The following is a 22,026-nucleotide window of genomic DNA, read 5'->3' on the forward strand; positions in this document are numbered from 1 at the left end:
GCACAATACAACAACAACAACAACAACAACAACAACACACAGTGGTGACGATTTTCTTCAACTGCTCGATCTACTTTATACAGAATTTAAGTTCTATACACCTATGCAGTAAAAATATTTACACTGATCAGCCGTCGTGATTTCCAATGGTTTTTTTTTTTCTTAAAATTGATACTCTGAATTAACTTCTGCCTATAATATCTTCCCTTTTCAAAGCTCCTGGTTTCCATGCTTACTAAACTTGGAGCAACAGATTGCACTGATCAATGTTTTATACAAATCAATTGAAACGAAATTTTCCAGGAATGACTTGACACAAGCTTGTGTATAGTTTTTTAGGATATAATATTCATCAATATCATCTAACTGAGCCAAAAATCAGCTATTACATGGGTCAAAACCAAGCAGGTTTGTCCCAAGAAACAAGCCCATTTGAAAAGGGACTAGTGTTTGGAACTTACTCAAAATAGCTAAAAGAACATCTAAAAGACATATAATCACATTACTGAGAAAATTATCACTATAGAAAATCAACATTGTAACCGCAATTTGAAAATGGACAAGTGTTTCAAACTTACAACTATAATCTTCCCTTCTGCGTTCACATAATTGCCATCCTTTTTCAGTAAATTCGACAAAACCACCTCACTTCGGCACACAGGCCTTCCATATTTTTTCTCCTATCATTAATCAAGTATAGATTAAAAAAAAAAAAAGAAAGAAAGAAATAGCATGCAACACGTTTTATTTGGTGCAATAAAGTGATTTTCAAAACAAAATTCAAGGTGAAGAAACTTACCATTTGACGACCTCTCCTTGCATTGCTTTTACTACCACCGGCATGCAGGACTTAAGTTTACTTTGATTTTTTGCATTTTGTTCACTTTGTTTCTGCAGTTCTCAAACATCAATTTATATTAGATTTTATTGGACATGAATTAAGTGAGATAATTTTTCTTTTATGAAAGAACAATTACCTTCATATTTTCCTCTTTATAGTGATGCACAAAAGCAGCCCACTCAATAGAATCCACATTTTCGGGAGGATTAGCAAGTATATCTTCCTTACTTTTGTTTGGGTAGAAGTGATTATTTCTTAACGTATATTTATATGTCCTCCATCTATCGCATAAAGTACGCATCACCAATTTAATTCCAACAGCATAATCAAACTCGAAATTCTCCTTCAAATGTATTTACATTCATACATCAATATCTAATGACAGAAGATACACTAATTGAACCTGAAAGAATTTACATAGTTACCTCAACTAACTGCCATTGTAGGCGATTTTTTGCCTCGGGCATCCTATCCCATCTCTCAACTGATATGGGACAGATTATAGACTTTTGAGAAAGTTTGCCAAGAAATCTCACAAGCAAGTTTTAACCATTATCACTTCCTTGTCCATCCCCGTTGAGTTCCACCACAATTTTTTTTATTTTTTCCCAAGTTCTAAACTCGATCTGCTTGCATCTTTTGGGTTGTCACTTCTCCAGTCAAAGTATCTATCATTTTAACAAGCAATCACCATTAATCAGAAGCAAAAATAACAAAAAATGATAAATAATAAAAAGGAATAGTCAACTCTAATATGAAATTACTTCAAACCTCTAATCTCGACAAGTAAGGGGTCCTCTTTCTGTTGTGAGTTAGCTTCATTAGAGCTTGAAGAAGAATTTAAGTTGTCATTACCGAATGTAGAAGTTGTTATGTTCACATTCTCAAGTTGGTCATTTAGTTGATCCCCACTAATTTGTTGCTGCAAATCTTGGGAAGTTGTGCTATTGTTGTCAGCTTGCTGTCCTCGTAGGCTTTCTAACATTGCTTGTGCTGAATTCTTGCGTTTTCGCTTCATATTCTCCCAAAGTATGATAGTTCTCAAGTAGGAATTGCTGTAAAAGAATACAATACTTATAAATTACTTAAAGACACTGAAAAAAGGGACAATGTAGTACTATAACTACAACTACAATTAATTGAAACAATATGTTAGGAAAAGAAGCATTAAAAGGAAGGGAAGGGAACTGGGTGGAGAGTACCATGTACATCATGTATCTCATTAAGAGGTTTGATTAGCCACCACCTGATAATAATAGATTTAGCACTACCAGCAGGAGCCATAGGGATACCACAAGCTTTAGAAAAAAATAAGTTTCAAATTTTACCAGCAATATCTCCTTCACTGTTTGTCTTAAAATTGACATAGTATTGAGTATTTTGAAATTAATGAAATAATCTTAAAAGAGCAAATGTATATAGAGGATTTGTATAGCTGACCCCAATTGATTAGGAATTAAGACATAATTTGTAGAAGGAACAACAGAGGAAAATATTGACAACTTAATTTAAGGACTACAGGTGTTTGAATAACAACAGGCCTAGCAAAGCATAGAAGACGTCTAACCTACGAATCAAATCATTGTTTAAGCAAACAACACAAGTGCAGCACTTGACTATGCTAGGAGTTGCTTCATAATATTAGCAAATGCATAGATAAGGTATGCCCAAGCAACGAAGTTAATGGTCTATTAAATCATTGACTGGATGGGATCATCAAGTATATACTATGGTTTTCACTTTTCACACCAGAATATTGATCAGAAATTAATCTAAGATGGAGTATACATGGATACTCATCAGTTATTTATAATTTCAAAGCTTCACAAAAGAACAAAGGACAACCAAACCAAAAGATACTGATCCAGACTGCATGAATTAGCTGAAAGAGCATCAGAAGAAAAAATTGCATATTAAAAAAGCAAAACTTTTAGGAGGACAAGTACTTAAGGCTACAGAAACTTTATAACCATACTAGTTTAATAATACCTAAAAAACCATCTGCTAACACATTATAACATCTACCAGCACTTAAGTGATATTTTCATGTGCTTAAAAAGTCTATAATTCTACATTTACAAGGTAACAAAGTACAAATCCTCTCCTGCCAATACTCCTCACCTATAAGTTTAAGCTAAAATAAGAGACAAATAAAGAAGTGCAAAATAGAAATCATATGGTACCTTGATTCTTCCTACTCCTGTTACCAAATTCTCTGTTACCAAATTCTTTGTTTTAATTGTCTATTCTGTGAACTAAATCAAAAGACAAACTAAGGAAGTATGACCCCTAGCAACAATAAGAAAACTCAACAAGTTACAACCAATATAATTGAACACTTTCCATAACTGTTGCATTCAAAACTTACGTGTCTAAGTACTAACTAAACAACAGGATATTTTCTTCACAGTTCACAAATAGTAGAATTGAGAAACCTCCTCAAGAACCTACGCAATAAGATAATTACAGCACAAAACCACTGATTTTTCAATACCAAAGCAAGGACCAGTTATCAACAATAAGCTAACTAAAAGAAGTAGACAAATTCTAGCCCAAAAATTCTAATCACGGATGAGGAATTTGCACCAAACCACTGAATATATAGATGCTTTTACACTCTTTTATCCATAACCGGAATTCAGCATGAATTGGCAACTTTTACTCTATCGCAATCCTTCTCCTTTATCTAGGCTTGGGACAAGCAATGTGAATAAGCTCACACAGGCGGACACTCTTTTATCAATCGTCAGGATTAATTAATAGTATGTATTACAACTTCAATTTATCAGGAAACAAAGGAAACAAGGAACAAAGGAACATCTTGTTTCCTTGTTATGCTTTTTACCAATACCAAGGATTGGACAAACTCTGGACCATTCTAAACACCATAACTGTAACAAATTTTGATTCCAGCAAAAACCGAATGAACACAGATAATCTTGATCCATGATAAATTAAAATGACTACCAAACTACAACAAAAAAGCAAAACTTTTAGGAGGACAAATACTTAAAGCTATAGAAATTTTATAACCATACTAGTTTAATAATACCTAGAAAAGCATCTGCCAACTCATTATAACATCAACCGACACTTAAGTGATATTCTCATGACCTTCTGGAAAGACTGCGAAAGGCAGCAGAACTAGGTGGGATTACTAGTTCTAGTGAGTTTAAATATTTCCCCTGTTATATATTTCAAGTATGACAACAGGTGACGTGTACCAACATATGAAAATAAGTTATCTTGTAATGCTATATGCCATATCTACATATGATAGCAGTTGCAGAAGTAGCTTAGCTTTACTCCAGTGAAGCCAATCTAAGCAATTCATGATCTCAATCCAAAATAGTAATAACTAGCTTTCTAATTCCAAAAAGAAAAGGGGGGTGGGAAGGGATCACTGCATGGTAGAAAATGAAGAAATCGGTTTTCCGAAAACCAAAATTTTCTCCAATACTTGTGCTCTTCAAATAGACCTGAGTGCCAATAGAAAGCTAAGAGGATATTGGAACACAGGACACTAGTCAAAATAGTGCACCAACTCAACATGAACTGTAAAAGATGGAGATAAATATATGCCTTTCAAGCAAAGTTCAAGGATTTCTGAAAAGGTTCACTGAACTAGAATTAGATAATTACATGACTAACTGCTGCACAGTAAGAAAAAAGGATCGAAAAGAAAAAGAACTGTAACTTGACTTCTGTGAATTGAGCATATTAACATCTTTGCCTCTTGTTTTAAGTTCATCGAATATCACACAGAGGCGCTCACATTGTAACTGTAAACATTCATGTTCCTTTAACATAAGTATCACTAGGCTAAGAAATGATTTTGCTTCTTGTTTTAAGTTCATGGATCCATAGAAAACACATCTTAAACTAGCCTGAGACTAAGGTGTAGTTGTTGTTGCAATGACATAGCTTTACAAATACTTAAGCTTTCTTTCTTGTAAGGCCAAATGGACTTTTAAGGGCACAAGATATTAAAACATATTAACCAATTGATTCAATCCAGAATGAAAATATGCTAAGGCTCTGAAAGGTTTACTAAACAGTAACACCAATGGTAGTTTAGCACGACAAGTACTCAATCAATTACAAATTTTTCAATGATGGAAGAAATATCAAACTACACACCTCTGACGCTTCAATCAGTTTTGTTTTCCCGAGAAGGTGATACTAAAAACTTTTTTATTAAAATTTTAGCAACCTACAATAAGAATAGTTTCTGGTGAGATTACATTCATGAGTGCCCACAAGAAATCCATTAAACATCTAACTACCTTTTGCAGCAAAATAATCCAAAACACCAAACAGTTATATTTTATATGTAGCACCTTTTATCTAAATATCCGGGATAAACGATCTAGCATTTTCAACAAACCTGTTGTGGCGAACCAAAATCTCGTATGTCCTCTTTACTGCTTGGTACCAAATTTACGCTAGCACTTTCTAGTGGTTCAATAGCATCTTTGAAAACTTTATCTTCGCCTTCAACAACAACTTCCCGGGCAAGGGTAAAAAGTAAATCAAGAAAATGTCAAAGCAAAACTGAATCAATGGATAAGACAAGGCAACAGAGTACAAATCCTCTCTTGCCAATAATCCTCACCTATAATTTTAAGCCAAAATAAGAGACAAATAAAGAAGTGCAAAATAGAAATCATATGGTACCTTGATGGGCTAAGAAATCAATAGCTATCTAGTTGCTTTGATGCTAAAAACATTTGCAAGAAGGATTAGGGATTTTCACTTACATTTAGATGCATTCTAGGATAAAGCTTTCCCCAACTTAAGGATTGGAAAAAAAAAAAAAGGAACTTTAGCCTAAAGCTCATACAAGTTCAAATTTTTAATCTTCAAAGCTATAAGAACTGAACTAAATACATTTCAAATTTTCAGGACCGAAAAGAAAAGGAGAAGTCACTGACCTATTTAACACAAAATTTAAGATAACCCATCTAACACAAAATTTCTTCATTCATGACTATTATGAACAATAAGATAATAAAACATCAAATTTCTTCATGCACAGGGAATTTTTTGTTCCAAAATTGTTCCTTTCCCTAAATACTTCCAAGATTTTGCACAAACAGAAACCCTAAAAGGAACCCATTGAAGATTGAACAAAAAAATTGACTTAAAAACCTTGAGTAGCAGAAATTTGTTACCTGAAAGAAGTGATTCTACCATTTTTTGCTACTATTCGAAGCAGTCGAATTTTTGGAATTGGGGTGAAGCAGTGGATTTTTGGGTTTGGGGTGAAGCAGTGAATTTTTGGAAAGATTTTGTGGAGAGAGGAAAACTAAAAATCAAAATAGGAAAATAAATGGGGGGAAAGAAAAAAAAATAAAGGGAGGGAGTGAAATGTGTATTTACTCATTTTCCCACGAAATTGTAGCCACGGTTGCTACATTGTAGGTAAGGTTATATTTTTTGTTAGTTTTTTCCACGGTTTCAACATTGTAGGTAAGGTTATATTTTTTGTTAGTTTTTTCCACGGTTTTTGAAACCGTGGATAAAAAACCGTGGCTAAAGGCTGTGTTTTTGGTAGTTTATAGGAGTATTAATATTTCAAAGAGTCCCTTATGTTGAACTTAAAATTTAAACTCATCCCTTATGTCACGACCCAACCCCGTAGGCCGTGACTAGCGCCCGAACTGGGCACCCGTACGTACCAAAAGCCACAATAATAACTCAGATATTTAGAAAAATTTGGGCAGAGTTTCCTCTGGTTTTTCTTACTAACCAAAATTGCACACCACAAAAAATACTAACCGAGGGCACACAGGCCAATATAGCCATATACATATATATAGGCGAGCCGACAAGGCCCGCGGGGATAAACCGCCCGAACATACCATACGTGCATATAACTATACGTATAACCATAACCACACAGACATGTCTACGGGCCTCTAACATACGACGAGAATCGAGAAGACGGGACGGGGCCCCGCCATACCCAAATGATCATATATACGGGACAAACGGACAACAAAAAATATATACCAAAAAGTATCGGCTCCGATCAAAGGCAGCTCTCCAAACGGGCATCGATCACCTAAAAAGCGGCGGCGTACCGTGCCGCGCGTCCGTACCGCGGGCATGTAACACGCCCCCGAGAAGCGAGGGGGTCGATGCGAAGTACGTACCGAGTATGTAAAAAGCTTTTAAACATAACATACATAATTAAAATAACGCAGTCGATATGTAAAATCGTAACGGAGTTAAAAATACGAGAAATAGAGCGGACGGGATCGGATTCGTAGCGGAGTCGGACTTACCGAGGTACGTACGTAATCATCGGCCCGAATCGGACTTATGTAGCGTACGGACGATTCTCGGACGAGCAGGATCTCAAATGTATGGGAGCCGAGAATCGGAATACGGATCGGACGTACGACGTGTGACGGACGTACGAATCGAGTCCAAATCGTGTTCCCGAGAAGTGTGACGAACAGTCGTATTCCAAATCGGACATACGGAAGCGCGCGAGACGAGTAATCACATGCGAGAGTCATAATCATATGCGAACGGACATATCGAAATCGGATCCCCGTCACGTACGAGGCAGATCCCGGCCCTTAATAAGGACGCGGTAACGAATCCGCCCTCGTAGTACGGGACGCGGTGGACGAACGAGAATCGATCAAATGCCATCACGGCCGCCATCCCCATAATATCACATAATCGAGATCATAATCATAATCGGATCGAATCGGATACGCAGAGATCCGCCCGCGCTTCCAGGGGACGCGGTGAACAATGCGGTGAGGTGCACGAATCACGAGAACCGGCCCGGCGCGATGAAGGAAGCATTGAGACATCCACGAACAGATCCACGAGAAACCATATACATACAGACCGACATACAGACGTAATCAAACTGAAGTAGTCCAGAAGATAAGTCAGATCAGAATAGGCGGATCATACCAGAACAGAGTATCCAGAATCATTCCAGAGGTCGGAATAATATTCAGATTCAGAAAGATAGTCATAATACTTATTAGTTAGCGGACAGAACATAATTAAGAGTTACTTACGAAAAGGACGAAACGGATCGATTTGGACTGCAAGGAGTTTCGGTATTGTGGGCCCACCTCGGACCCAATCATAATAAAGTACGTAAACTATAGATAATGAACCTTAGGGAGTCGTCCATAATCATCTTAGAGTGTTTCGACTCCATTTATGGAAGTTGCATACTTATAGGTCAGTTTAGAAGAATTTGGTTCAATCTGCTCGAAAGATTTGGCGCTATTTTCAATCTTGAATTCCGAGAAGCGAAGCATAACCGAGGCTCGCTTTCAAGCCTACTAGACTCAGAACATGCCAAAGAATAAAGGGCAAGGCTTTACACACGGATTCGCGCCTTACGCTTGCCAAATCGCACTTCCGTTTCGTCCAAAAAGCGTAAAATGGTCACTCTTACCGTTACTATTCATGCAAGCTAATATTTCAACTTGGGGTTATATTTGGCTACCGAAATTTCTATAAAGACTTCCCCTATAAATATGACACCCCGAGAATTTGAATCGACTCGAACAACCAACAACAAGACCAACAACAACATTAATCATCAACTAGAATCATTTATGAACATGAAGAAGTCTTCGTTCTACACAAAGCGACGACTTCCAAACTAACTTCACATTTCCAAACCAACATCAATATTTTCATCACCATTAATCATCAAGATCATTACAATTTTATTCGGAAGCGTTTCATAATATTTTTTACAATATACACACAAAGTATACAAAATATACCAACTTTCCAACATAAGGCCATAATTCTTCCAACACTTCCAAATCAATGCAAACTTTCATCATTTTCCTTCGTTTAGATTATAAGAATCATAACAACACATCTAACATATCAAACAAAACAATTCATCATTATTTCCAATTCACCATGGCTCGGCCAACCTCCACTTTCCTACCTTCAACCTAATTCATTCAACTTCCTTTCCAACATGAATTACATCATAACCACAACTAAAATACAACATAAAATCCAACACACCTTCCATACACAACCATGCACATACACGGCCAAATCTATATATATATATACACACGGCCTACAACACACTCACACACATGCACGATTTGCACACTACCAATCACCATACCATGATTTCCATTCAATTCCACACATAATAACATATACATAAACTTCCATAGCATAATATAACATAAGCATGAATTCCTTACCTTTCTTCCAAATTCCAAGCTTCCGCAAACGTAGTTCTTTTGCTTAGCTAATTATGCCACGTTGTTAAGCGCCTTGAACTTAGCAAGAATTCAAGAAGACACAATTTTTGAGCCAACACCCAAGTTCCTAGAATTTTTTTCTTTTCTCTTCTCTTCTAGGCCGAAGGGCCTTCTTTTTTTTTCTCTTGATTTTTCCTTTGTTTTCTTGAATCTTCCAAGGCTTAGGATCATTATATAATTAATAGTCACATGGAAAATTAATTAACTTGGGTTGGGCCTTGGCCATATGGCCGGCCACCCTCCAAAAAAAATTGGGCCTCAATTTCCTTATTTTTTTGAGCCCAATAGGTCATGAATCATATTTTGAAATTCCCGAAACAAATTTCCAAAATTTCAATTTTGCCCTTAGGCCCTCTCCATTGTTTCCACATTCAAACTTCCATATTCGCCACACTCCTACTAAGAAAAATTCAAACATGGCCTTCTTTCTCATAACTCACAATTATTTCGAATTTTCCGATTTTGCAAAAAGACGGGATATAACACCTTAAATTTAGGCTTAATGCATATATGGCCCCCAAAACTTGTCCCTTTTTTTCATTTTGATACCTCAATTAGGTGTTGTTCTTATTGAACCCCTGAACTTGACCTCAAGTGTGCCTATCAAACACAATCCGACTTATATGGGCTAATTAATTATAGGTGACCAATAAGTTTTAAAATTGAGTGGAGGTAACTTAAGTTTTTTTTTTTTTATTGAGTAGAGGTGATAAAATTTTGATTAGTGATTAAGGACTTTTGGGCATTTTCGCACTTGCCCAACAGTTTTGTTTTTAACACTTTGATCCTAAGATTTATTTTTAACACTTTGCCCCCAAGTTTTATTTTTAACACTTTGACCCAACCAATATAAACCCTAAAATACCAAAATGGGTTAAAATAAAAGACCGCCAAAGCTCTAGCGCCGTTTTTCTCCATTCCCTCCATTTTTCTTCTTCCTTCTTCTTCGTCCGCTGGTTCTCCTTCTTCTACTGCTGCTTTCTTCTTCCTCGTCTGCCATTGCTGCTGCTTTCTTCTTCCTCGTCCGCCATTGCTGCTGCTTTCTTCTTCATTTTGAAGAATTTGCTCAAGAAAGAAAAAACAATTAGACTCGATTTCGTTCGCGTAACACTGCACATTACTTCATAAGTGATTTCCGCTCATTTGGTAAGTAAAAAAATGTTGTTTTGTTTCAATTATTCATCTGGGTATAGCTACTAATTTTCTAACAATTTACAGTAGCAGTTGTAGTTGTTGCAACAAGTGCTAAAGTTGCTTTATAAGAGCTTTTGAATTTTTTTGCAACAGCTTTTTTAGTTTCTGCAACAGTTGTTGTAGTTGATGCAACAATTTGCAACTTCTACACTAACTGTTGCTAAATACGTCATATAAATAAGTTGCAACAGATTAGTGAGTTGTTGCAACAAGTGGACTACCTGTTGCAACAAGTAGTTTACTTGTTGCAACAACTCACTAATCTATTAGATTCAGCTTCAGTCCAACAGAACCCAAAAAACTAAAGCTGACTCCAACAGATTAGTTAGTTGTTGTAATAGGTAGTCCACTTGTTGCAACAGGTTCAGTCCACTTGTTGCAACAACTCACTAATCTGTTGGACATCTTTAACAGTCTTTGAATGAAACAGAATCCAAAAAACTGAAGCTAACTCCAACAGATTATTTAGTTGTTGCAACAACTAAACTACTTGTTGCAATTTGTAGTCCACTTGTTGTAACAACTCACTAATCTGTTGGACATCTTCACCAGTCTTTGGATGAAACAGAACCCAAAAAACTGAAGCTGACTCCAATAGATTAGGTAGTTGCTCCAACAAGTAAACTACTTGTTGCAACAGGTAGTCCACTTGTTGTAACAACTGATTCATCTGTTGCATCAAGTGACTTACTTGTTGCAACAAGTCACTTAGTTGTTCCAACAAGTCACTTAGTTATTGCATTTTGTTACTATACTGTCATGACTGATTTTTTTTAAAAAAAATATCTTCAGGTACCATTAATGGGGGACTCAATAACAATAGGTGTTGATTGCCATGGTGAATGGATCGAGAAGAACAATCGATATATTTGGCGATGGAAGGGTAGTGACCTGTTAAAGATGATAGCGATGACTGTCCAAAGAGATGTTGTGTTTGATGATTTTGTGAACTTAATCATCACCTATTGTGAATTAACTTGTGAACCGAAAAATCTTGCCATCACTTACATGCATAGCTCTTTTGAAAACAAGAGGGTCTTGCAATTTAAGATAACCAATCAGGATCATTTGCGTGCTTATTTGAATGATGTAGCTAGGCCCATTTTAAGGGTATACGTGGTTGGAAGCCCAGTCAAGAATCATAATTTAGCTCAAGACCAATAAGATGTGTTAAATGATAAATTGGATGGGGTGGATATGGATATTCTAGATAATGGAAGTGGGGGTGAGTCGATTCCTATACCCAAAGTTGCAAGCAATACACCGTGTGCTGCACAATTATCACAATCCAGCCATGTTCAAGATGATGAAACAGGTTTTTCTAAATGAATGTCACTCAAGAACAAGGAAGTACTAGCAACTATGTTGAAACTTGCTTGCATGAAGAAAGATTTTAGACTCAAGAAGGTGATTAATTCGCGCACTGTATATTGCTTTAGATGTGTACATCTAGAGTGCAAGTGGTGGTTGAGGGCTATGAAGTTTTTAAGTTCTGACAGAGATTGTATTACAACCTATATAAGTATCACACATGTGGTTCTGAGCATATTACTAGCCATAATCTACACGCCACAGCGAAAGTCATTGGTGAATACTTCAGAGATAGGTTTCCCGACGGTAAAGGCCCATCTACAAATGATATGAGCCATTCAATCCGCACAGAATTGTGTTGCAAGGTAAGTTATTGGAAGATATAGAAGGGCATGGATATTGCAAAGGCTTTGACAAGGGGGACACATGAGCACGGGTGTGCGGTGCTTGATGCATACCGTTATATGTTTCCTTCCGCAAATCCAGGAAGTAAGACAGCATTGAAGGTTGATGATAATGGGAATTTCAAATGCTTTTTTGTAGCCTATGTGGCTTGGATGCTTGGTTTTGCGCAAATGAGAAAAGTCATAGCTGTCGATGGGACATTCTTGAAGAGCAAGTACGAAGGAGTGCTGTTGTCAGCCGTGGCACAAGATGCGGAGAATCATATTTTTTGGGTGGCATTTTGAGTAGTGGACAAGGAGTGTGATGCCTCATACAAATATTTTTTTAAACAAATGAGAAGCTATGTAGATGATACCACTGAGTTGTGCATAATTTCTGATAGGGATCCAAGTATCAAAAAGGTAGTTTCAATTGTCTTCATCTACATACTATAGTAAAAGTATCAAAACAGTCTGTCACTTGCTGCAACAAGTAGTTAACTTGTTGCAACAACTAGTTAACTTGCTGCAATAGATAGTTAACTTGTTGGAACAACTAAGTAATTTGCTACAACAACTTAGTAACTTGTTGGAACAACTAGTTAACTTGCTGAAACTAGTTCAACAAAATAAAGGACTTGTTGCAACAAGTTCAACAACTTAGTAACTTGTTGCAATAACTAGTTAACTTGCTGCAAAAAGTTCAACAAATTACAGGACTCGTTGCAACAACTTTCTGAATTAGATAGATATATACAAGTGTTGAAACATACCCAATCCTTCCACCATATCTGCATGCTTGTCATAACCTTGATGTCTTCGACCCCAAATTCATGCATTGAGTACATTACTTTTCCACTTCTTTTGACTTTGATCAAGGTTTCAAGCTTTTTCTTTCTTTGGGGCTTTGCACGCTTGAAAATATCTACTTTTTTTCACACTTGTGGCCCAACTTCAGCAAGAGGAGTAGCAATAGACTTCCATGGAGTACCTGATTTCCTTGCTCTACAATCAGCAAGTGCCTGAAATTGTTTTGACCCTCTTGCAAATCTCAATAGGAGTATAGGGTGAGCTAAGCTTCTTGGATGGATTGACACCCCTCTTGGATATCAAACTTTGTATAGCCGAATTTTTATCTTTTTGTACCTGAACCAACTCCTCAACCTTGTTTTTCAAATCATCCATTTTCTGCTTGCAAGTACGGCATTCACAAGCACAAGAAGACACCTTGGAGGTACCGGCACCAACCGCAGAATATCTACCCAACCTATATGGGATATCTGTAGTTTGCCCACCACCAGCAAGGGGAGTATATCCACCAACTCCACCACGAACTCCATCACCATCATTATCATTATTATCATTATCTCTTCTTTTATCAACAACATCTGCCACAACTTGTTTTCCAATAGCAACAGCAATATCAAAACTAACATTCTCACCTTCAAAATCACCAAACACCAACATCACCACCATCAACAACACCAGCCCTTGATTCCCTTATGATGGTTGTGGCTCCAACCAATTTTTCTTTTATCTGATCAATCAATTCATCTGGCACAGATTCCACGGGCCCTAAAGTAACAACACATGGCATGTTCAAATCTCGTTTTGTCGGGATAAGCTATGGGTGCACAACTTACAACAAACAAACAAATATATTCAAATAGTTGGAAGAATTTACAAGTTGTCGTAATAGATTCACAATTTAACAATTTAACAAATAACTTGATCTGTTGCTACAGGTGTCAAACTTATTCGATATTTTCCAAAGAGTGTGTAATCTGTTGCACAACTCCCGTCATATGTTCCAACAACTTCCTCAGTTGTTGCAGCATATTCTTCAGCTGTTGGAAAAAACCAAATCAGTTGCTGCAGCTTCCTTAACAATTGTATTGATTTTTTCCAACAGATTGTGAATCTGTTGCAACAACTGAGGAAGTTGTTCCAATATCTTAGGAGTTGTTGCAACAGATTAGATGAAAATATCATAACAGTTGCTGCAGCTTCCTCAGCAACTGTTTTGATTTTTTACAACAAATTATAAATCTATCGCAGCAGATAAATGTATTTGTTGCAACAAGTAGTTACTTGTTATAAAACTATTCAGGGATATTTTCCAACAGATTCTGACTTACTGCTTCCTTAGGGGGGTTAAAAGGATCAAGATTCATTTTATTATTGTTGTTTCTAGCAGTCAACCATCTGAGGATTCTTGGAAACAAACTTCTTCCGTGTAGTCCTTGACTTGACTCCGAAGGTGAGGAATGACTTCAAATGCCCAATCCTAGAAAAAATGATGCCACAAAAAATCAATGAAGTAAAAGAATTAAAAAGATAAAACATTGAAGAAAGAAAGTTTACCATGAAAGCCCAAGGGAAGCCATAGATGTTGACGGTCTTCACATTAGGGTTGAAATCTCTCAACAAATAATCAATAGTTAACTTAAAACTTTGATGCCCCATGGATAGTTATTGAATGCCTCATGATCCTCCGAGAGTTTAATCAAACCAAGTTGTATATTATTCCTTACATATTTTGCCCAAAGAATAGAATGCACAAACCAAACTAAGCACAATGACTCCTTGTGCTTTCTTGACATAGTTTTTGACTACAAGTCTTCCAGCAACTTCTCTATCTTGTAGCTCTTTCCAATAATATCCACTAAATCTAAATCATCATCAACCTTGACTTTGCTTTTCTTGCCTTTCTTGGCTGTCTTGGATGACTTGGGCGTCTTGGTTCCCTTCTTTAATGTAAATGTAGGAAGAGGCTGAGAATGAGCATGACACCTCAGTCCGGTTATTATGGAAAACTCTTTGATGCCAAAATAAACTGGCATGCCGCAGAAGTTTATCCATATCTCATCAGTTTTGCTACAAATAATCTTACGTTTAAGAAGACCAGACACAATGGTCATTTGAAACCTTGCATTGTTGTCCTCAGGCAAATCTAGATACATTCCAAAATATTTGGACCTGAAGAAATCCTCCAAGTCTTCCTCTTGAAGTATCTTCCTAAAATAATCAAAGGGCTTGCCCATGACTGATTTTATAACAATATCACCATTCAAATCAACATATTTATCTAACGGCATCCACACACGGAACTTCTCAATACTGAAACTTTTGACAACTTCATTAGCGGAAGGTCTTTTAATATCAGTCCCAATATTAGACTCAACAATACTGGACTTGGCATTCTCATCATGTACTTTTTTTTTCTTTTCTAATTTCAGCCTCGGTCATCGACCTTTCAAAAGAAGAAATTTTATCCTTTTCATTTTCCCCTTTTCAGATTCTTCATCGTCATCATCATCATCATCATCATCATCTTCTTCTTCTTCTTCTCCTTCTTCTTCTCCTTCTCCTTCTCCTTCTCCTCCTTCTTCTTCTTCTTCTCCTTTTTCTTCTCATTCTTCTTCTCTTTCTCCTTCTTCTTCTCCTCCTCCTCATCCTCCTTCTCTTCCTCCTCCTTCTCCTTCTCCTTTTCTTCTCCTTCTCCTTCTCCTTATCCTTCTCCTCCTCCTTCTCTTTCTTCTTCTCCTCCTCCTCCTTCTTCTTCTTCTCCTTCTTATCCTTCTCCTAGCTTATCACCCACCTTAGAATCAAGCAGTTCAGTTCGATTATACCCGCATCCTTCTCCTTCTCTTTCTTCTCTTCCTTCTTCTCCTACTTCTTCTCCTTCTCCTTCTCCTTCTCCTCCTCCTTCTTCTGCTCCCCCTTCTTCTCCTTCTCCTCCCCCTCCTTCTTCTCTCCTCCCTCGCCCCTCCTTCTTCTTCTTCTTCTTCTTCTTCTTCTTCTTCTTCTTCTTCTTTCTTTTCTTGTATTTGTTCATGGCCGAAAAACCTCGCTTGAAAGGTTTCGTCGTAAATAATATCAAAGAGCTTCTAATGATAACTGCCCCTTGAGTCTTTTACTAATTATAGATGCCTTAGATGATTTATGTCCTTTTCTTCTTGTTAGAGATATTTTATCTGCACACTTGAGATAAACGAAAATAATTTCAATTGATTTGTGCATCACTCAAAGTAAACAAGTAATGAATTTTTACAACACTTGAAGCATATGTTGCAACAAGTGTATAATATGTTCCAACAACTTCCTCAGTTGTTGCAACATATCACAATCTGTTGGAAAAAATCAAAACGATTCTTGCCGCCGCAATTGTCGAAAAAAAATTGTGAACCTGTTGCAACAACTTCCTCAGTTGTTGCAACATATCACAATCTGTTGGAAAAAATCAAAACAGTTGCTGCACCTGCAATTGTACTGATTTTTTCTAACAGATTGTGAACCTGTTGCAACAACTGAGGAAGTTGTTGGAACATATGGGGGAGTTGTTCCAACAGATTAGCAATCTATTGGAAAATATCAGAGCGATTCTTTGCCGCAGCTTCCTCAGCAACCATTTTAACAATTTCCAACAGATTGTGAATCTATTGCAACAATAGATTCACTTGCTGCAACAACCTCAGCAACTGTTTGGGTTTTTACCAACAGATTAGGAATTTGTTGCAATAGATTACTCAACTTTTGGGTAAAAACAAAACAAAGGCAACACCTTTTTTCCTAAACCTTACGGGGACAACAACATTTATTTCACTATCAGCAATATCAGTGTACATTTTCAAATACACAACCATCAAAAATTGAACAAACTACACAACATTGAAGAGAAACCCAACCCATGTTCTTCCTCTTCTTTCTTAACCAAAATCATCATTTTCACACTTTAATTTCAAACCCTAACTTTTGAACCAGCAAAAAAACATCTATTTGACTACAAACGCACAACCATCACAAGTTCAACAAAATACACAAAATAGGGCTTTTTAAGCATGCAACCTCAACTGTCAAACAAATGCTGAATTTGCTGCAACAGCTTACTCAGCTGTTGTAAAAAATAAAAAAAAATTCAAGCCCTTTTTTCGAAACCCTAAGGAGAACAACAACACAAACAACACCAAAAACCATAATTTCACAATCACATACACTATTTACAAACACACAAACCCCAATAAGTGGAACAAATACAACGAATAAGGGTTTTGTCAAGCCCAACAAGCCCTTTTTTCGAAACCCTAAAGAGAACAAGAACACAAACAACACCAAAAACCATAATTTCACAACCACATACACTATTTACAAACACACAAACCCCAACAAATGGAACAAATACAACAAATAAGGGTTTTTCAAGTTTTGAACAACAAAATAAATAACATTGGAGACAAACTCATGTTCTTCTTCTTCTTCTCTAACTAAAATCATCTTTTTCTCACTTTGCCCTAACTATTGAAGAGGAAAAATTTCAGCGATTTTTCCTGAGAATTACTTGAAGAATAAGCAGCAAAGACAAAGAGAAATGAGAGCAGCAACAGCGGTTCGTCGATTTTGAAGAGATTTGAGGGACGGTTTTGCTTTTGAAGAGGTTGAGGGACGGTTGGGTGTGTTCGTCGGTTTTGCTTTTGAAGAGGTTGCGTTTGAGACTGATGCTTTTTATTTTCAAATAATGGATATTGATTTTGAAATAAATGGGTTGGGGTCGGGTTAAATGGATTGGGTTTTTATTTTTTTATTTTTTTATTTTTTTATTTTGTAAAAGATTAAGAAGTTTTAAAAAATACATTTTTGACGCCAATTAACTTAATCACAAATTTAAGTGGCCTTTGACCTTGGCTAGTCAAAGTTGTCAACTTTAGTAATTAGTAGACTTGATTGTCACCTTGAGTTTATTTTTCCGACTTACATAATATCTCACATTATGTATCCTTGAAAGTCAAGCTAATATATGAATGAAATTTGACTATGTTAGATAAAGATAATGCTATGTTGATGATGTATTCATATGTGAATTCTTGATTCACTTTGTAAAATGTGTTTTGATTTTCAGCTCTTTTTAGTTTTAATTTCAGTTATTGTGATTTGTAAGGTCTTGTGCCAACCATACTTGAATTAAAAAAAAAAAAAAAACTCATCATATATGCTATGTAAGTCAGATTGTGTTTGATAGACACACTTGGGCCAAGTTCAAGGGTTCAATAGGAACAACACTTAATTGAGGTGCCAAAATGAAAAAAAAGGAGCAAATTGAGGTTCCAAATTCTTCAAAAAGTAGGATTTCAATTCCAAGTTGTGATTCCATACCATGTGGAAGGATTATATTAAAGAATGCTAGTTACTATTTGAATTATTTGACTAGTGGATCTTTGTAAAATTATGCATATTGAAAGTTTGTAATAACATGTAATTGCAAGCATTTATTTATAAAAAGAAAATGGAGATATGTAATTTATTAAATGTGGCGCTTTAGAGATTCCGATACCTTGTTTATGAACGATTGTTTACTTATTTGTAAGATGGTATATATAAAAGTAGAGGAAGTTTTGATAGGCTTCATAATTTGTGGGGTTTTGTGTTTATGAGAAAAAGTATAGTAATATAAGAAATTCATAAATTGCATGTACAAACAAAATTTAAACTTCAAATCAACCTGACTTCAAATTACTGGTACCAAATCATGAGTTGAAATTGTGATTCAAATTGTGACCAAAGGGGTCCTGAGTTAAAATTTTTATACATATTTTTTTGCCACTTTTCAAACAACGAAAATACTGAGTTTGCAAGAACTGAAACAAACGCCACCTGATTTTGTTAACATTAAAGAGTTTTTCTCTTTAATTTGATGTTGGATTGAGAAACATTTTTTATAAAAGTAAGAAATTTTTTAATTTACAGAAACTCTAGTTCAAAATCTGAAGCAAACTCCCCTTTCAGGGATAGTTTGATCGACGTGATAGAATAATTAGTCTCAACGTAAAAAATTATATAAGACAATACATCATTTTGTTGATCGTATAAAGGGAAAATGATGCCATAACTCCAATGCAGCGTTTGATTTACGATATTAAATAATACTCACATTATATTATGCAGGATTATATATATTATTTTATGCCGGATATAATAAAATATATAATAATATATATATTAACAATGCCGGTGATCTGGCTGTATGAAGATAAAATTGTCTTTTTAAAGTAAGTAATTTATGTATGACAATCTATTCATTATTAGTCAATCATGACAAATCCTACATTATAATCCCCGTATAACTATAGTACATGAGCTGAACTCACCCCTTATAGTGAACAAACAATCAATCATAAATTGCCAAGATGAATGCTCTATGTCAATTTCATTTTATTCATATCTATTTAATTTCAATAAATAACGTTTTTCTTAAGTTAATTTAAATATTCTTTAAATTAGAAGTTCCTTAAAAGTCTTATCAGATGTTTAATGTAATACATTATTGAATTAGTTGAGTACATAGGGAAAGATTTGATTATCGCAATATGTTATTGCAATTCTTTGATGCCCTTTTTATAATAACTAAAAGAAAATAGATATATACGTACTACTCCAAAAAATGGAGAATTGGACATTCTTGTCTCTATATTTATTACATGTAGACTCTGAAAAGTCATTTATAGGACATTACATGTTAGCAAAGGTCGTCTTTATGAGAGGACTCTTCTTTTTTCCTTTTTCTTTTATGAAGATCGTATCGCATAAGAATGGTTTTAAGTCAGATTGTATATTTTCTAATTACTTTAAATTAAAGGTCGTTAGTGATGAAATAAGCAATTTCTTTTCTATTTCTCGATTTATCCAAAATAGACGGATCAAGAATTGGTTTTGATATGTTCTTAACCAATCCAAACCCATACTTCGTGTTGGTACCAATCAAGTTATATGCCATATGTTAGAAAATGCATTTATTTAGCTCATCATTTGAGCACTCTAAAGCTCATAAAATTCACCTATATATTCCGAGGTATCAAACCAACCGATCTAAATTTGCATTCAATCTTGAATCTACTACCATACTTCATAACACAAGCGAATCACAAAATTAATTAATATGGCTGCCAACAGCTTCTATAACAGTGGCAAAATTCCCGGCCAAGCTCAGGTATATTATTACACTTTTGTTACTTCTGGATCTTTTTTTTTTTTTTTAACCCCTCCCCCAGGAGCTCCCACCTTTTTGCTCCCTTGGTGACTCGAACCCACAACCTTTGGGTTGGAGGTGGATGACGCTTACCATCTGAGCAACCCTCTCTTGTCTAATTTAGCCAAATTGGTTACTTGTTGATCTACATTTAGCAAGGGGATCAATTTTATGTTTCATTACATTTGTTATTTTACTTGTATTGTACTCTTTCCCATGAGATCGCTAAAATATAGCAATACGAAATTGATAAAATAACATAGGAGATCTTTGTGAATTCATTTTCCTTTATTCAATTTGTAACTGATCATAGGAGATCATTTCCTCCTTTAGGGATTTGCACAAGTGACACCGACTTATTGTCACAATTCGACTTGTACGATGATGTTTTACGCTTTACTTCCTATACCTAGATTTGATATTTGCATTACATTATTTTTCAAACCATCGGCCTATTGTATACTTACATATTGTTTTTCAAAAAAATTAATTATATTATGTGTATGTACACATTTAATTAATTTTTTGAGAACCAATCTTCGATGACCCTCAATTCTTTCTACATAGTAAAGTAATTACTACTTTTCTCCGTCAATTGCAGATAAGAAGGGATGACTCGACGGACCAAGGCCAAGCAACCAATTTGATTCAAGAGGTAATGTTTCTCAATCCTGTCTGATTAGATGGGATTTGAAAAAATATGTTAGTTGGGTGGCAAAATTAGCTTCTCAAAATATGAGTCATTAAAAGTGGGGGTTAATAACCGCTCAAATTCAGTCTATCTAAAAGTTGGCTCATTTGGGTCTAAGTATGCAGTCAAAGTTGACCCATGAGAAATTTTGTAATTTTTTTTTCCATTTGATATGTTATCTAAGCTATAATAAAGAAAAAATATTTATTATTTGTTTTGAAATTTAACAAATTAGAAGAAAACAAACAAATAAATTAAAATCCAGTAAGAGTTGGGCGAGTCGGGTTATGACAATTGTTTAGCCCATTTTAACCCAATCAATCTCAGTCTAAGTAACTTCTCAGCGGGACGGTGCGGGGCAGGGCAATGACACATCTATTGATTCAGCCATTTTGAACCGCCCAAATTCAATCCAAGCCGCCCATTTGCCAACCTTAGTAGTATGATATTGTCGTTAATTTTGGTATCTTGATAATTGATATGCCTGATGAATTGTTGATGATTGAAGACTGGAACACAAGTGAAGAACATGGCTCAAGGAGCAGCACAAGGTGCAGTTAATGTGGCTCATGGAGCTGCAAATATGGCTCAAAACACTGCTGAAGCTGTCAAGAATACTTTGGGAATGAATGACCCTAGCACCGCCACAACAGGCACTGCCGCTGGTGGCAATATTACCGAAAGCGGATCCAAAATTTAAAGTTTAATTTGATGATGAGTGGAGCATTTTTCTTAACGCTAAAATCAGTTTTAATTTTGTCTTTATTTTTGTTACGACTAGTGTAGGCTACAACATGTAGCAACTAGTTTGTTGCTAGCATGCACACTGCAACAATATTTCTTTTTCTTCCTATCAATTGAAATTTCTTGTTTCTTTCTTCTAAGTTGGAATATTAACTGATGACCGCAGCGTCAATTTATTATAATTTTTAGTAGGGAATGACAAATTAAAAAAATCGAAACAATTAAGTAAAAAAAATGAACTGAAGGAGGAAAACAAATCAATACGAACTTATTTTGGTTTGAATTAGCTTATACTTTTTTCAGAACGAGAACTTAAAAACCTTAATACAAATAACTCCAAGCCAAATCAAATTATTGAATGTCACCTCTATGTTCTATTCTGCGCTCGTGAGGCCATTGGTGTAAAGCTGTAAAATGCCTCAATTTCTTTATAATTTTACCACCAAAATGTGTAGTGGGATGGATGAGAAATCTTCAATTTTTATCCCCTCCCCGATCTTCTTCAAAAAGAGATGCAACATTCAAACTTTTAGACGTTCCTGATGATTTTGGATTTCATC

General features: G+C 35.6%; 1 protein-coding gene and 1 long non-coding RNA gene across 5 annotated transcripts; one reads left to right on the forward strand and one right to left on the reverse strand.

Annotated features, from left to right (window-relative positions):
- Positions 1 to 577: 577 nt before the first annotated feature.
- On the reverse strand, positions 578 to 6,222 carry LOC132067124 (uncharacterized). Of its 4 annotated transcripts, none has more exons than XR_009417048.1 (7): positions 5,229 to 6,222; positions 4,982 to 5,054; positions 1,613 to 1,896; positions 1,267 to 1,509; positions 978 to 1,184; positions 800 to 891; positions 578 to 680 (listed from the first exon to the last, which is right to left on the reverse strand). It is a non-coding gene; the product is annotated as an uncharacterized LOC132067124 (long non-coding RNA). The 4 variants fall into 4 exon arrangements; XR_009417049.1 differs by lacking the exon at positions 4,982 to 5,054 and having other exon boundaries at positions 5,229 to 5,347; positions 6,035 to 6,221; XR_009417047.1 differs by lacking the exon at positions 4,982 to 5,054 and having other exon boundaries at positions 5,229 to 5,347; positions 6,016 to 6,221.
- Positions 6,223 to 19,835: 13,613 nt separating this feature from the next.
- LOC132066573 (uncharacterized) lies at positions 19,836 to 21,638 on the forward strand. Its single transcript, XM_059459865.1, has 3 exons — positions 19,836 to 19,992; positions 20,633 to 20,686; positions 21,231 to 21,638. The coding sequence occupies exons 1-3, from the start codon at positions 19,942 to 19,944 to the stop codon at positions 21,420 to 21,422; spliced, it is 297 nt and encodes a 98-aa protein (XP_059315848.1). The 5' UTR covers positions 19,836 to 19,941; the 3' UTR covers positions 21,423 to 21,638.
- Positions 21,639 to 22,026: the final 388 nt, after the last annotated feature.

Source organism: Lycium ferocissimum, chromosome 8 (genome assembly GCF_029784015.1).
Source record: "Lycium ferocissimum isolate CSIRO_LF1 chromosome 8, AGI_CSIRO_Lferr_CH_V1, whole genome shotgun sequence".
In the NCBI taxonomy this organism is placed as follows: Eukaryota; Viridiplantae; Streptophyta; class Magnoliopsida; order Solanales; family Solanaceae; genus Lycium; species Lycium ferocissimum.